This window comes from Phodopus roborovskii, unplaced genomic scaffold, assembly GCF_943737965.1.
Source record: "Phodopus roborovskii unplaced genomic scaffold, PHOROB, whole genome shotgun sequence".
Taxonomy (NCBI): domain Eukaryota; kingdom Metazoa; phylum Chordata; class Mammalia; order Rodentia; family Cricetidae; genus Phodopus; species Phodopus roborovskii.
In genome coordinates, this window is record NW_026126408.1 from 12,453,485 (window position 1) to 12,470,406 (window position 16,922).

General features: G+C 44.6%; 1 protein-coding gene across 2 annotated transcripts; it reads left to right on the forward strand.

Annotated features, from left to right (window-relative positions):
• The first annotated feature begins 5,465 nt into the window (after positions 1 to 5,465).
• On the forward strand, positions 5,466 to 11,408 carry Cenpa (centromere protein A). 2 transcript variants are annotated; one of them, XM_051181755.1, is made up of 5 exons: positions 5,466 to 5,595; positions 8,940 to 9,031; positions 9,406 to 9,483; positions 9,720 to 9,872; positions 10,659 to 11,408. In XM_051181755.1, the coding sequence occupies exons 1-4, from the start codon at positions 5,523 to 5,525 to the stop codon at positions 9,852 to 9,854; spliced, it is 378 nt and encodes a 125-aa protein (XP_051037712.1). In that variant the 5' UTR covers positions 5,466 to 5,522; the 3' UTR covers positions 9,855 to 9,872; positions 10,659 to 11,408. The 2 variants fall into 2 exon arrangements, with proteins under 2 accessions (XP_051037712.1, XP_051037711.1); XM_051181754.1 differs by lacking the exon at positions 10,659 to 11,408 and having other exon boundaries at positions 9,720 to 10,031.
• The last annotated feature ends 5,514 nt before the right edge of the window (positions 11,409 to 16,922 follow it).

Genomic DNA, 16,922 nt, shown 5'->3' on the forward strand with positions numbered 1-16,922 from the left:
ATATGTGCAGAGGCAGATACAGAGGGAAAAGCTATGGCACTCCCAGAAGGCTAAGTGTCCAGTATTCCAGCCAGCCAGGTTTGTCTGATTTGAAACCTGTGGCCCACTACCATGTAGGTCTCTCTGGTTCTTCAGGGTGGATTTCTATGGCTGTGCTAAGTACCTAACATACTGTTACCCTGCAGGTACTCCCACCCTTAATAGAAGAAATGCAACAGGACCAGGGCCCTGGCAGCCCTTAATCCCAGCATTGCTCATGGGAATGGTTGAGTGGCAGCCCAATAATAAACAAAACCCTAAGACCTTTCTTAAAGAGATTGTGGGGGGAAGAGGCCTTTGATGAGCAAGGCCCTCAGGTTACAGTTGATTCTGTGCCCACTTAAGGTGGCAGAGACAGTGTGGCAGCTCTCCTGTACAAAAAAAGCTGGGGCCCTACCATGTTGTTTCTGAGTTTATTTTTTTAAAAATGGAAAACTGTCAACATTGGACCTTCTTTTAATGAAAGAGAAAAGGTGTAAGAGAGCCCAAGAGTAGCATCTAGAATGAATGTTGAGTGTCAGAAGCACATTTACTCCTTCTGAAGAAGACAGTAGAGCCCAGGGCCGGAGAGATTGCTCATCAGGGAAAAGCATTTGCCTTGAAAACCTGGTGGCCTGAGTTCAATCCCAGAACCCTCAGTGGAAGGAGCAAGCTGACTCCCAAACGTCCCCTGACCTCCATGTGCACCTGTAACACAATGCACCCCCACTCACATACATATCACACACATGTGATAATAATTGTAAAGACCCTGAAGGACACTAATGCCCAGAATGGGAAGGACTTCCTGGAGATCACAGCTGGTTACAGACAATGCACTGGTTCATTGCCCATCCCATTGTGCCACAGATGGACAGACCAGAGTTGGTAGCCAGAATCTCACCTGCCCTGAACAGCCCCACTTGTGTAAACAGGCATATGCCGCCATGCCCACCTGCCGACATCCTCTCAAACTCCAAGATCAGTAGGAGACTGTTAAGTCTTAGAAATTTGGGTTGCCCGCTTTTTGGGGGGGATGGTGAGACAGGCTTCCTCTGTGTAGCTCTGGCTGTCGTTGGAACTCACTCTGTAGACCAGGCGGGCCTCAAAGTCAGAGATCCACCCGCCTCTGCCTCCCAAGTGCTGGGACATTGAGCACTGTTTTAGACATGGGGAAACTGAGTTCTGGAGAGTGCTGCTATGGCTCTCCTGACCTTACTGAGAACAAATGGAGACCTAGGTTTGGCAGCAGTGGCTGGTACAGTCCAGACTTCACTTTTAAAACCCTATCTTAACTAAGAGTGAGTGTGAGTACAGCATTGGGCTCCATGCTGTACTGCTACCATTTATGACTTATATGATGCCATAACTAGGTCATTTGCCACAAGATAAAACTGGTAACCCAGAAATCAGGACAGGACATTTGAGCTTTTATAGTGTTATAGGTACCCATCTGAAGGGCTGCCACAAGTCTGGGAGAGCTCATGAGGTTGGTCTGCTCTTGGGCATCCTTGGAGATGTGAGTTCATGTATGACCTTGGGTTCATCAGAGCACTCACCACTGCAAGGAGCTGCAGTGGCACATTTTCTCTTTGTGCCGCCAAATCATTTTTCAGTGCTCTTCCAGGATCCAAAAAAAATATCCTCTTCAGCCTGGCATCAAAGAGGGAGATATGTAGCAGTCAAGTTTAAAGTGGTTTTCCTCCAGAAATGATAGAGAATGAAGCAATGATTGTCAGTGGTAGAACAGGCCGAGGACCAGAACACAGTATGCCTCCACAGCCTGCTGCAGGAGGCAGAGGGGCATCCCTTTAGAAAGTACATCCTTAGTACCCTTCATCCTCAACCCATCTGTCTCAAGTGTACCTCCACTTTGGGATCATTCAAGCCACATAGGCAGAATCAACTTTAATGAACCTTATCTACTTTTTAAATGTAAGTGAATGTATGTGTGTGCATGTCCAAGTACACGTGTAGAAGCAGATGTGTCTATACATGTCTACATATGCATGTAGAAGCCACATGACAACTTCAAGGAAACACTATTCCCAGCTTACTATACTAGAGCAGGATGTGTGGGATCCATTACCAGAAAAGAATGACATAGCCCATGATAGAAGGAAATGCAACTTCCTAGTCAGTTACTTCTCCCAGTGATGAAACAAGTGTCACTACCTGTTCTATGCAAGATTGAAACTATCATTTATGGCAGGCAAGTGAATCTCCAAAGTCATGGAGCTAACGAACAGGAAGCTAGAATCCAAGCTTATTAAAAGCTTATGTAAAGCCCACACTCAAGCCATGCTCTTAAGCTGACCACAGTCAAGGTGGGGACTGTGTGTTCTGATCATAAAAGTTAACCTAAAGTGTGTGTGTGTGTGTGTGTGTGTGTGTGTGTGTGTGTGTGTGTGTGTGTTGGAAATCAAACCCAGAGGCATCATGCTTGCTAGGCTAGCTCTCTACCAATGACCTATATCCCCAGCCCGGTTTTGAGTCTTCCTCAGTTGTCCAGACTGGCCTTGTCCTGTAGCCCAGGCAGTCCTTGAACTTTTGTTCTCCCTCAGCCTCTCAAGTAGATTGGACAACAGGTCATAACCATCATGCCTATCACAATTGACATTTCTCAAGTCGGACTTCTCTTGAGCCAGGCACAGTGACACCTCAATTACATAGCTCCTTGAGTTAGACTGTCGCTGCTCTCTTCCTTCCTCCCTCCTTCTCTCCCCTGTAATTTCTCACTGTATTGCTTAAGCCAGAGTGTATCTTTTCCAATTAGCAAGAGCAATGTGGTGGTTCCCAAGTCCCAGGTCACCATTTGATGTCAAACCAGCAAAGCATGCTACTGGGCCACAATTCCTGGGCAAGAATGATCTTCCTGTCTAGAGTAGCTCAGACTTCAGATATGTGGAATTGTACCCACTTCTCTCTTCAGTAAAAAAAAAAAAAAAAAAAACCACCATAGGAAGCAGTGGTGTGGAGACATTGCTAGGTGTGGGGTTCAAGTCCTGCCTCTGCTGCTTTTCCTATGTGCCTTCAGCTTTGACTGAAGGAGTCTGTCTCAGACATTATGGCACAACCAACTAATTTTCCCTTTTTCTCTCTCCTAAGCTGAACTCCCCAATAGTTCTGAGAGTTCCTATGATCTATAGTTTACTACTTTTGTTCCATTTAACTGGTCTAGAGCTCAAAGACAGCTAGTGTTCACCTTGACATCTTCAGCCCACTTTGTTTCCATTTAGTTTATTTAAAAAAAAAATCAGACTGGAGAGATAGCTCAGCAGATAAGCACACATGGTATCTCAACTGTCTATAATGGGATCTGATGCCATGTTCTGGAGTAGACAGAACACTCATATACATAAAGTACATAAATAAATCTTTTTAAAACCATCGGTAGCTCCATTGGTTCAAAAACCAAAATATGTAGAAAAAAACGTATACATTAATAAATACCCCTCCCTCTTCTACCCTAACCCACTTACTAGTACTGCTTCAGAGGCAGCCAGCTTCATCAGTTTCTAAGGGATTCTAAATTGTCTTCTATCAGCTTTCTACGTCTAGTTTAATAAAGGGCTATCTGTCTAAAGCAGAGTTCATAAGTGACTACTCTGTCTAAGTTGCTGAGGATGCAATTTCTTCAGTCCATATTGATGTGGATAATTGGGGGTTGGGTCATCTTTCTGTGATTTGACTATGCCTTAAAGAACTTAGAACCCTCCTTTTCTTTCTCTCTACTTTTAGTAAATATAAAATTTTGATGGAATTAAGAACATACATGTTATACAACCACAACCTGTAGAATGGCTTTCACTTCCCAATTGGAAACTCTGTTCCCATTCCACAATGACTCCATTATCCATCCTCCCAGCTCCTAGCAACCAGCATTCTATTTTTCTCTCTTAATGAATTCGACTACTCTCTTATCTACTTCATGTCAGTGGAATCATTTCTGTAACTAGCTTATGTCACTTAGCATAGTGATTTCAAGGTTCATCCATGTAGCTTATGTCAGAAATTCTTCCCTTTTTAAAGGTGAATAGCACACCATTGTGTATGCATTTTCTCTATTCATTTGTTGATAGACACTCAGGTACTTTCCGCTTTTGGTCATTGTGAGTAAAACCACTGTGAATATATATATATATATATATATATATATATATATATATTACACACATACATCTATATATACACACATATATAAATATACACACACACATATATATATACACATACATATATTCGTGCTTCTATTTCTTTTGGATATATAACATGTTTAAATTTTGTGTTTGTAGGTAGCATACTAGTGGTTGAACACAGAACCTTGTATATGAGGCAAGTGCTTTAACATTGAGCTGTGTCATCAGCCTTTGTTTGTTTGGTTGGTTGGCTTTTTGTTTGTTTGAGACAAATTTTACTACATAAGATGACAAGTCTAGAACTCACTAGGCTAGGCTCTCCCGAACTTGGAGCAAACCTCTTGCCTCTACCTCCCAAGTGCTGGAATTAAAATCCACAGATGAAGTCAGAGCACCTGTGGCCCCATCATCTCCCAAAGGCCCCAGCCCTGAACACTGCTGCACTGGGGACCAAGCTTTTGTAGGACATTTCAGATTCCAACCATGGCACATTTCCATAGCAGCTGAGCCATTTTACCCCACCCCACCCCCAGTGTTGCAGAAGGGTTCTGTGAAACCACTGATTATATAAGGAGATTCTTGATTGGAGTACACGTTCATGGTAGAGCATTTAGAAAACTCAACAGAGCAAAATGATGAAATTGAAATCCTCTTTATTCTAATGATGGAGATATGACCGGAATTTATATTACTCACAGAAGGAAAAAGTTGCCCCCGCCCCGAACAATTTCGTCACGGTGTTCAATAGCATAGTCCAAGAATAGTGCTGGCGCCTGCTCTGCCTGGACTGTGTCCTCAGATCCCTTCGTCCTGGCTGTCCCCACGACCCTAGAAAAGTTCACGGAGTTAACCTGGCCTCCGAATCCTATTTGCTGGTTGCTCTGGCCCGGGAGCTGTGTGGAGTTGTCACATTCTTGGGCGGTCTGTTTCTCCATTCTCAAAGCCGCACCAATGTTGATATGAAAGCGTAAAACGTTTGAGGGAATGAATTCTACAAACTTACCACCATCAGAACTGAGTTGCCCCTTTGCCCAGAGGGCACCAGTCAAAGATCAACACGCCGTGTGAGGGAGCCCCGCCTTCCTTCGCTTCTCCAAGTGCCAATTGGCTGACTCTGAGGCCAGACCTTCATCCTCACTGGTTCTTCCGGCTGTCGCTCCACGGTGGTGTTCCAGAGCCAGCCACTGAGAGTCACGGAGTTGGGGTTTTAAAAAATGCAGTGGGCGGGGCAAGTGATGTATGAACTGATGGCGGCGGATTCCCCGTGGCTCTAACAAGCTCGGTCACTGCGCTCTCTCGTCCGGCTTCTGCCGCAGGCCCGGAGGCTTAGCGGAGGCGGCGGAGCTTGTTCCCTCGAGGCCAGCCATGGGCCCGCGCCGCAAGCCGACGACCCCGACGAGGCGCTCCTCTGAACCCTCGCGACGGAGCTCCCATCTAGGTAAGCGGGCCTGCCCGAACCGAACCTCCGAGGGTGCTGGCGATGGCCAGAAGAGGGCTCCGAACCCCGGAAACCACAGGCATAAGGGTAAGGGTGCTGGGAACAGAACTCAGGCCTCCTGGCGCTGTTTACTGTTGAGCCAGCTTTCCAAATCCAACTTTTTATTAGTTTCCTTGCATACTTTGGTCTCCCCAGCCTAGTTCAAATCACTGGCTGTTCTTCCCTCCCCTCCCCTGACACACACAATAGGAGCCCCCCTCAACAGCCACTACTCAACTTACACTCATTGTTGTTGTTTATGTTTATGTTTATTTTATGTGCATTGTTGTTTTGCCTGCATGTATGGAACTGGAGTTACAGTTGTGAGCTGCCATGTGGGAGCTGGGAATTGAACCTGGGTCCTCTGGAAGAGCAGGTGCTCTTACCCGCTGAGCCATCTCTCCAGCCCCCCCAAGGTTTCTAGTCTTGTATTAAACAGCTGGAGGACTACTTCTATCGGTGTGGCCTGTGTCCATGTCTGTGAAGCGTTTTCTTAACTGCTGGGTAATAGGAGGGCCCAGTCCTCGGTGGAGAGTACCACCTCACCCCTGGGCAGAGGATTTGGGCTAGGAAAGCAGGTCAGCAAGCATCACAGCTTCGTGGTTCCTGCCTCCAGGAGCCTGCCTGCTTTGAGCTCCTACCCAGGCCTCTCTTGAGGATGGACTATAATGTAAACCAAGTAAACCCTCCCCTCCCCCAGTTGTCTGGTTATGATGTTTATCACAACAACAGAAACCAAAGCAGAACAGGGTCCTTCCTCTCTCTTTGCCTTCTGTGTCACCATTACCCTGGACACTGCTGTGTTTTTGGAACATAATCCTAACCTCACCTAGGATTAATTCTGCACTGCCACCCACCTGGCATAGGTCATCTGCCTGTCTCCCATCTTCCATGGCCCTGCAGTGTTCCTCACTGCTTGGGATAGAGTCTTCTTTCTTGGGTGGACTTTGAAGCTAATTTTGTCCTTTAAAATGCTGTCTTTTTCATTGGTCCTATTTTGCAGTACCCGGGATATAATGGAGTGCTCTAAGCTGCATCTCCAGCCTGTACCCATGTATGGTTTTGTTTTGTTTTGTTTTGTTAATTGCCTTAGCCAAGCTGTTCAACTAATCAGTCTTACGCATTTTTATCAGTCATTGTTTATAGTTATTGAGCAATTATACTATTTACTTATTTTATTTTCACTAATTTATTACATTTACTATGCCTTGTTTATCTTTTTATAAATTTTTATTTATAAAAAACAATCTTATTTTACATACCAATCCCAGTTCCGTCTCCCTTCCATCCTCCCACGACTCCCATCAACCCCCACTCCCCAGGGAGGGTGAGGCCTCCCATGGGGGCATCATCAAAGTCTGTCACATCATTTGTGGCAGGACCTAGGCCCTCCCCAGTGTATTTAGGCTGAGAGAGTGTCCCTCCATAGGGAACAGGCTCCCAAAGTCCATTTGTGCGCCTTGTTTATCTTAATAACTAACATTTCAGTTTAATTTAACTCAATTATCTATTTTTTAAAGATTTACTTTTATTTGGGAGGCCTAGAGTGATGGCTTAGTAGTTAAAAAGCACTGACTACTCTTCCCAGTACCCACATAGCAGCTAACAACCACCTGTAATTGTAACTACAGTGTGGGGAATCCGACACCTTCTGATGTCTGCGGGCACCGGGCATGCACACGGGGCACACACATACATGCAGGCAAAACACCCACAAGGATTTTTGTGGTTTTTATTTGTCTTAATTGGGTTTTATTGCTGTGAAGAGACACCATCACCCTGGCAACTCCAAAGGAAAACATTTAACTGGGACTGGCTCACAGTTGAGAGGTTTTGTCCATTATCATCTGGGCAGGAAGCATCAGACAGACATGGTGCTGGGAAGAAGCTGAGGGTTCTGTCTGGATCTGAAGGCAGCAAGAAGTGCTGGTGACAGACGGGACAGGCTAGATCTTCCCAGACCGCAAAGCCCACCTCCTAGTGATACCTCCTCCAACAAAGCCACTCCTTTTGTGCTTATGGGGGCCATTTTTTTTTTTCAGACCACCACATTATTATTTATATGTGTGAGTGTTTTGCCTGGATTTGTGTGTGTATGTGCGTGCGCAGGCACCAAACCCTGGTCCTCTGCAAGAACAACACATACTCTTAACCAATAAGCCATCTCTCTAGCCCCAATTTTTATTTCTAATCATTTGTATATGCACAACAGTACAGGTGCCCAAGGACACCAATCATTAGTGCCCCTAGACCTAAAGTATAGGCATTGTGAGCCACCTGACGTGGGTGCTAGGAGCCAAACTTGGTTCCTCCTTAAGGGTGGTACACGCTCTGACCACTAAACCATCTCTAGGCCTTAACTCATTTGTCATTCTGGTTTTCTACTAGATATATTTCAGGCTATTAATTTGCTGCTGGTGCTTTCAGTTTTTTGTTTTGTGTTTTTGGTTTTTTAATACAGGGTTTCTCTGTGTAGCCCTGGCTGTCCAGGAACTCTCTCTGTAGACCAGGCTGGCCTCTGACTCACAGAGATCCACCTGCCTCTGCCTCTCGAGTGCGTGAATTAAAGGTGTGCACCACCACCACTCAGCTTATCTTTTAGGTTTTTAAAAGTAGATTTTTATATTATTCATCTAAAGTGGTCTAATATCAGTTAAGTTTCTTCTTCAACATGAGAGTTAGTAATTTTTTTTTTTTTTTTTTTTTTGTGGGATTGAACCCATGACTTCGTGCATGCTAATCAAGCCCTTTACTGCAAAGCTGCATCTCTATAGAGCAGAATTTGGTTTTAGTTCCATATTTTTATTTTCTAGTGAGAATTTGAATTTTTACCAAAGGCTCGGCTTCACAGCCCACATTCCTTCCTAGCACTTGCACTGAATTATGCCTCTTCTAAGTTCCCAACTTGGCCTCTAATGAGCACTGGCCAGCTATCTTTACTTCCCTGGGCCCCAGGGTAAGCAAGACAAAGGATCCGTACTAGGTAGTATCTAATGCCTTCCAGCTGTTACAAAGAAAGAAAAGAACCTAAAATCTAGGTGGGAACAGGAAAGATGTGAGATGCGTGGAGTACTGTGGAGCCCAACAGGAAGGATCTTTTGGGAAGGGACTGGGATTTGAGAAAGGCTCAGACTGCACTTGCTTATCAAGCCTGTCTTGAGCATCTGTGCTGACTCCACCTGCAGGGAAGAACAGAATCCCCACTCCGTGGGATATAGTCCTTTGATATGAAGGTTTGTCTTCAGCTGTGCTGCAAGGTACCACTTGTTTCCACTGCACTTCCCTTATGACCTAACTCTCCTCAGGCAGGAGACGGAAATTTCTGTGGCTTAAGGAGATAAAGAAACTGCAGAAGAGTTCAGACCTCCTGCTAAGGAAGCAGCCTTTCAGCCGAGTTGTGAGTTCTGGGGACTGTCACTCTGCCTTGGGCCATGTTTACTTTAAGTCTCCCACTTATATGGGAGACTTCTGCTTCTTACTGTTGTGGCTGAAGGTCACCTCTAACCCTTTGGGGCACTGCACATTCTGTTTTTCTGGTGCTGATTTCTCCTCATTACCTCTATCTGTGGTAGAACCCTCTCATCCAGTTTCCCTTCCTGCCAGTCTTTTCTCCTCTCTGCCCATAAGCTATTCCAGTTAAAGGAGTCGGCACCTACTCTAAGCCAAGCCTTTAGTTCAAGGGCAACACATAATGGTGGAAGTAAGGAAGCTTAGAGATAATCGGATCACTCTTCTGCTACTCTCAGCTCATCCCCACCCGTTCTTCCATAGGTAAGAGAAATATGTGGGAAATTCACTCGAGGTGTGGACCTGTATTGGCAAGCCCAGGCCTTGTTGGCCCTTCAAGAGGTAAGGAGTAGGGGAAAGAGCGTCCCAGAATTCCACAGGATGGCACAAGGGGTGGGTACCACAGACTGTTCCTGGCCTCCTGAAAGCAGCTAATGTGTAATACCTGACAGTTTGGAGGGTCTGGTGGGTGGCCACTGGATTCACGCCATTCTTTACTTCAGTCCTTTAAGTCAGTTTGTCTCCAAGAAAAACCAGCCCAGGCCCTTATCCATGTCAGTCTTCTCTTTGTGCCCCAGGCAGCAGAAGCATTTCTAGTTCACCTCTTTGAGGACGCCTATCTTCTCACCTTACATGCTGGCCGAGTCACTCTCTTCCCCAAGGACGTGCAGCTGACCAGGAGGATCCGAGGCATTGAGGGAGGACTCGGCTGAGCTGGCAGTGTGCTGTAGGTCCGTAAGTCTCTCCTGCTCGGAGAGTGAGTGCTGCTTGTTGCAGGGAGTGGAGATTGGTCTGAAGGGGAGAGTGTCATGCATCCTTCGTCCCTTGCCATCTCACCTATTTGTTCCCTAATAAAGGTCTGGCCTTTCTCAACTGCTTGGAAGGCATGCGACATGGTTGGTGTCTTTTTGTACAATGTTAAAATAAAATTCAGGTATAGTGGTTCCTGCTTGTAACCCCAGCACTTGGGAAGCCAAAGCAAGAGGATAAGGATCTCGAGACCAGTGTGAGCATCTCACGTGCCAGGCAGGATGCAGCTGGCACTGCATAGTGAGAGCCTTCTTCAAAAAGAAGGGGAGAGATGAGCGGTGCTCTGTATCCTTCAGTGCAAATTGCCATTTACAAAGACTGGATCCTGTTTTGTTTTGTCTTTTTTGGGTTTTTTGGTTTTGTTTTGTTTTTTGTTTTGTTTTTGTCTTTGGTTTTTATTGTTGTTTTTTTCTGAGACAGGGTCTTTGCCTCCCAAGTACTGGAATTAAAGGCGTGCGCCACTATGCCTGGCTTCAACTTTAAAGGAAATCTTTTTTTAAAACAACGCCTTGTTAGCCAGGTATGGTGGCACACACCTTTAATCCTAGCACTTAGGAGACAGAGGCAGAAGGATCTCTGTGAGTAGTTTGCGGCAGCCTGGTCTACAAGCGGAAATGCAGGACAGCCAGGACTGTTACACAGAGAAACTTTGTCTCTGGGAGAAAAAGAAAAAAGCCTTGTGAGTAAATGTGATTCCTAAATTTCAGAGCCTATACCTGGGACCTTCTGGAGCCACAGTGACACCAGTGGCATCTGAGGAGCTGCCTGGACTCAGCCGATTTTGAACTCATGTACACATCACCTTTAAACTTTCTAAAAGAGAAGACTTTGTGGCTTTTCTCTGTGACAGAAAAAAAAAAAAAAAAAGATCATCTGCACAACGTCCATGGACATGAGTGTTTGCAGACCACAGGTCAGCTTTGACTTGTGAACTGCTCAACCATATATGACTGTTTAAGGGTTTCGGGCACATGAGACCTGCTGTTAGGAGGGGATATTGTTATTTTAGCTGTGTATGTGCTGCCGAAGGAAGTTCTTGCTATTTTAGTCGTTCTGGTCTATGTGCATCTTTTACCATATGTGTATTTGTATTACCATTTAAAATATTAGGGAGAAAAATCTGGGTAAAATGATTGAATCTGTTGTAGGGAAAGTCCTGGCAGTTCCGCCATATAAATGTCTGCCTTCTAGACTCTCATCATTAGTGCCTGTCAGCAAACATGCAGTTAACTAAAACTGAATGTAAATCTTCCTTCCCTTAGATGCTGGGGCTTGAGTCCAAAGCTTTGTATGTGCTAAGTGTGCACTGTACTGTTGAGCCACATCCATAGCCTGAAATGTACAGTCCTTCTGTAAATTCCTATCAAAATCATCCAGAAAGCCCCTCATAGAACTGGACATCTTATTCTTAGCTGTAAATCATATAAAATGTACCATATCAGTCTGGGGTCTTAAAATGTGTTTTCAGTATTTTTACAAGTGTTTCTTTTTAGCTTATTTGGGGAGATGTAATAAAAAATTCCTTAGTAAAAAAATAAAATAAAGTTACTGTAAATATTGAGCTCATTTTAACTCCTTTTGAAACAGCCACAATGTAAACAAGAGGTGTGGGTGGTAAGCATTTGCCACTGATGAGACAAACACACTCAAAATTAGCTCTTTTGTTGGCAGTAAAAGCAATGTAAGAGGTTTCCAGAAAAATGCCCTTGGATTTGAGGTGAAAACAGCAATGAGTGTAAACAGTCTGCTATTGATGGAGACATGTCAGCTAACTGAACTTGGAACTTGGGTTTTAATATTTAATAAATTTTACCCCAGCAAGCATTTGCCATTTGATGCAAACATTCAAATAAAGTTCATCTGTGGGGTTCTTAGTTTTCTTCCAAGTGCCAGGCAGGATGAAGTGTTCCCTGCACTGCAATGTTTGTATGAGAATAAGTGATTTACATCCTAGTAACTAATGGAATGGAATGTTAGAATTTACCTGGCATTTTAATGTGGATCCTGGGCTTTAAATCCAGGTCCTGGTTACAGGGTGAACACTTCAGCAACAGACCTGTCCTGAAGTGTTGAGTTTTGCATTTCACCTCTGTTATAATTTGATCTGAAATGTCCCCTGCTGCCCGTGTGTTTGGCTCTTTAGCCTTGGGTGGCATGGCTGGGAAGTAACAGTAGCCCTTGAGGGCTATAGTTTGGCCTTGCTCCCTGGGTGAGAACCACACCGGTCATGAATTGCTCCAGTCCCTCTGCCTCTGCTACCATGATGGATGTTAGCCCATGAACCAAGGGCCGAAATAAGCCCCTCCTGCTATAAAGAGCTTGTGACAGGTGTGTGGTCACAGAGCCACACTGGCTAACAGAACCCCACTCCTGCTTTGCTAGCTTGTTTGTTGGAGTCAGGCAGGCTCCTCTATGTGGATTCACCACCCTCCTGTCTGATCCTTGCCTTTCTCCACTTGGTGATTGCTTCATTCTTCCCTTTCTGCTGCCTTTATTTCTACTTCCATGTTTTTAATAACCAAGGCCTTTTTCTTTTCAAATGTTTCTTTTTTATGTAAAATGCCAGTCAGCATTCACTCAATAAAACAGCAACAGCTATAGCTTTTTAAACCGTAGGTATTGATGGAGGTGACTAGTAACTAATAATCAGGAAGGTGGGAGGTGGCAAGAGAAGGTCAGGCAGCTGCTGGAGTCCCAAACCCACCCTCATTGCTGCTGGGCTGCTCCTCACACCGAGCAGAGAACCACTCTTGGCGGTGGTGGTGGTGACTGCCAAAAGCCCTAGTAAAATAGGAAAAGAAGATGTCTTTTTCCTCCTACTTCCCAGGCCCCACAAGCATCTCCCATTGGCCAAACCTAACCAGGAGTCGCAAGGGAGTCTGGGAATGTACCCGACCAGCTTCTATCCTCTTTTGTTAGAACTTCAATGAGTAAGGATAGGGACTAAAGCCAATAGAATGAGCAATGCCTTTTTAAATGTTAAAATTTTCTGTTAGCTGGCTTTTGCTTTGCTGGGTAATAACTGTTTGCTCCAAATTACTTTCCCCTCCAGTTGGTCTAGTACCTCTAAGATTCTCCTTTGGTAGCTAATGATATTTACTTGAGGACAGAGACAAAGCTCAATGAGAGTTGGTTCTGCACATGTGGCTGGGAATAGCTGCATCTGAGCTTTCCCGAAGGATGCTACAGGGAACATGTTAAAGAACCCTCTTGGCCCCGGGGGATAAATGCATGTTCAGAGGAGAGCTAAGGCTCAGGTGGTGCTAAACTGAGTGGAGAACTGATACCCCTATTCAAAATCTACGCACAAACCTTCAGCATGTCCCCAGCGAGGCCCTTTACTAAACTGACTCAGTACTAAGAAGACACAGGAAAGACAGCTATGAGTGGGAGGGAAGCTCCTACAGTCACCTTTGCAGCCAGACCTGCCCAGCTCTCATTGCTCCAGTTGCAGAAGGATTTGACGCCATCAGTTTGGGGCTGGCAAAGGCTGTGGTATGGAATGTGCTGGCTCGGTTTTGCCCCTCCTGTCTTAGGAGCTGCTGCCGTCAGTGTCTACTTGTCCATCTGCGTTTTAACTTTGAAAAGTGTTGCTTCTCTTGCCTCTGTGCTTCTGCCCATCTCTCTCAGTTTGTAATGACTTTCCTAACTCTAAAGAACCCTGTTCTGGCACTTTTCTTTCCTGACGTGAGAAAGCTGATGCCTCCGTTTTCTGGGTTCTGCTTTTGCTGTTGAGGTGTCACTCCAACCGTTATTCTTTGAAGCTAATATTTCCTTGATTTATCCTTTCTTCAGAGATTTTTCCTTGTTCCTGGTGTTTTGCAGTGTCATGATGTTGTGTCTAAATTCAATGCAGGCTTTTGTTTTTTAATTTTGCTTGGCTTCTGAATATGGACTGATGTCTTTTCATCAATTCTCACCCATTATCTCTTCAAATATCACCTTTCCCCAGTCTCTCGCCTCTCCTGAATCCCCAAGTCACCTGCTCTTCAGGCCTTTCCTCTGCACCCCCTTCAATGCCTTCATATTATTTCTTCTGCTCGCTTCGTAATTCCTAATCTACCTTTAAACTTTCCCCTTTTCATTTTGTTTTGTTCTATTTTGAGACAGGCTCTCACTATATAATCCTAGCTGGCCTGGAACTCAAGAGATCTTCCTGTCTCTACCTCCCAGTGCTGGGATTAAAGGTGTGTGTCACCTAGTTCTGTCCTTTGTCCATTTTCTTAATTTTAGTTGCTGTAAGGTTTGTTTTGAGTTTATTAGTTCTATAGTTATTCTTTGGTTCTTTTTTGTTGTTACTGTTTTGTTTTTGAGACAGGGTCTCACCTAGCTCAGGCTGAACTCAAGCCTGCTGTGTGGCCAATATACTCGAGCTTATTCCCCTGCCACTGTTCCCAGTGCTGGAGTTGGAGGCATGCACAACCATACCTGACACTACCATGCCCACCATCCCTTTTAAGTTTTTCATGTTACTTTTTAATAGATTCTCATTCCCTGCTGAGAACTCCAAGTCTGGCCCCTTTCTCTCATTAATGTAAACGTAGCTGTTTCTGGTTGTGTCTGATGGTTCTGGGGTTTGAGCCCCTATAGATCTGTTTCTGTATATAGTTTCGGTTGGTTCTCATGCATGATCTCCCGTCTCTGAGGTCTCAGATGCCACCTTCTAGAGAGGGTCCTTTCTCTCCCATCAGCCACCTAGAGACACTGAAGATGCAGAACACCTCAATGACTTTCATTTACTCACTCCACAAGAGCAGCCAGGTGGCATCCTGTGATCTAGCCTCCACCCCCCCCCCATCGAATTTATTTGGATGGTATTGTTTCCAGGAATTGAAAAAAATTCCACTAAAAAGTGTGTGTGTGTCTGTTGTGGTGTGGTGTGTGTGTGTGTGTGTGTGTGTGTGTGTGTGTGTGTGTGGACTTTGACAGTGTATGTGTATGCATGTGGGCCTAGAAGCTATAGGTTGATGATATCAGGTGTCCTTCCTTGACTGCTGTCCACCTTTGGTGCATGTGTGCGTGAGTACATGTGTGTTGTGTTTGTTTGTTTCTACTTTGACAGTATAGACGTTTGTGTCTGTGTGTGCAGAAGTCAGAGGAAAATGCCCTGTGTCCTAGCTTATCACTCTCCACCTTATTTGTTCCCTTGAGACAGGACCTCTTCCTGAGCCTAGAGCTGGCTGCCCCTGAGCAAACCACAGCAATCCTCCTCTCTAGCCTCCCTACCTTAACCTACCTGGGGTTATGGGTACATAAAGCAATAGCCAGCTTTTTACTTGAGTGTCAGGGATATGAACTTGGGTCCTCATGTTTGTGTGGCAAGCACTTCAACAGCTGAGCCTTCTCCCCAACCCCTCATTAATTCTTTAATTGAAATATTTGCATACCTTTGAAAAATGATCACAAACCATAATTCTACAGCCCTGGAACACCAATATAACAGTGCTCAGACGGATATTCAGACACTTCCAGCTTCCCAGAGGCCGACTCTGGGCCCTAGCAGATGCTTGCTTTGCCAAGGGTAGGAATCCTGACTACAGACCAGTGCAGGCTGTTGTTAGGAGAAATGATAGAGGATGTGTTCTCCTGAATCTACTACATCTGTGAGATCAATTCTCATGGCTGCATAGATACCCTCTACATGAGCTCTGCTTCCTTGGTTTCAAACAATCTCAATAAAGAGGATTTTGGGGGAAAGGGCATCTGTGTTGAACATTTACAGATTTTTTTTTCTTGTGACTTATTCTTCCAAACAACTGTAACGACCATATTACATTGTGTTATGCATTAAAGTGACATGGAGATAAGGTGTGTATATGGAAAGTGTATGTGGGTTATTTGCAAATGTTCTTTAAACAAACAGAAAAAAACCAGTCCTTTCTCCTGTAGATCAGGCTAGCCTGATGCCTCAGCTTCCCAAGCCGGCATTTACCACTATGTCAAGCCAAAATACTATGCCACTTTATATAAGGGACTTAAGTATCCATCCACATGAGATCTTGAAATCAATTCCCTGTAGGCACCAGGAAACAAATACAAAATATTCCATTGCATGGATATAGCCAAAGTTGTATTGGACACTTGGATAGATTCATATTTAAAGCTATTACAAATGTTGGATATTCATTCTGCTTAAGAAATTACAAGATACAATTATTTGTAAATTTTTTATAAATATAAAGAAACCAATTTTAATTCAAAAAATAAGTTTGAATTGCCACATAATTGTATGAATACATATTTCATGCACTTTTCAGAGATGAGCCATGGCTAAAATTAGGCCTTCAGGTACACCATCCATGGACAGTTACAAACCCCCACTCCAGAATTAGATGACCTATTTTGTTTCAAACCTCATATTCTGGATAAATATTGCATGGGGTGCTTTTTTTTGTTTGTTTGTTTGTTTGCTTGCTTGCTTATTTTGTTATAATTTTTTGAGACAGAGTCTGACTATGTATCTCTGGCTGACCTGGAGCTCACTCTGTAGACCAGACTGGCCTCAAACTCACAGAGATACACCTGCCTCTGCCTCCTGAGTGCTAGGATTAAAGGTATGTGCCACCACTATGCCCAACTTAAATATTGCAATTCTTTTATGTAGTTTTTTAAGTGCTCAAAGCTCATGTGGCTTGCCTCAACTCTCCATCCCATAGGCCCATAGGACATCCCTCTACCTGGGTGAGAGTAGGGATGGGTCCATCTGTCCAGTGATACAGCGATAAGGCTCTTTAGCCACCCCCCATCTCCCGCCCAAGTGTGCTCACAAGGGCAAACAGCACATCATTTACAGGAGACAGATCTCAGCACACTGGAAATCAGCCGCACTTTGAAGAGCAGCAGAGCGTTTTACCAATGGTTTCTCTACCCTCCCCCACCTACACGGGGCCAATATTGCTGCCCCATGTGATGCCCGAGGGAAGAGGTTGATTCCTAATTGTTTCCAAGATCAATTTAAGCTATTTCTGCAA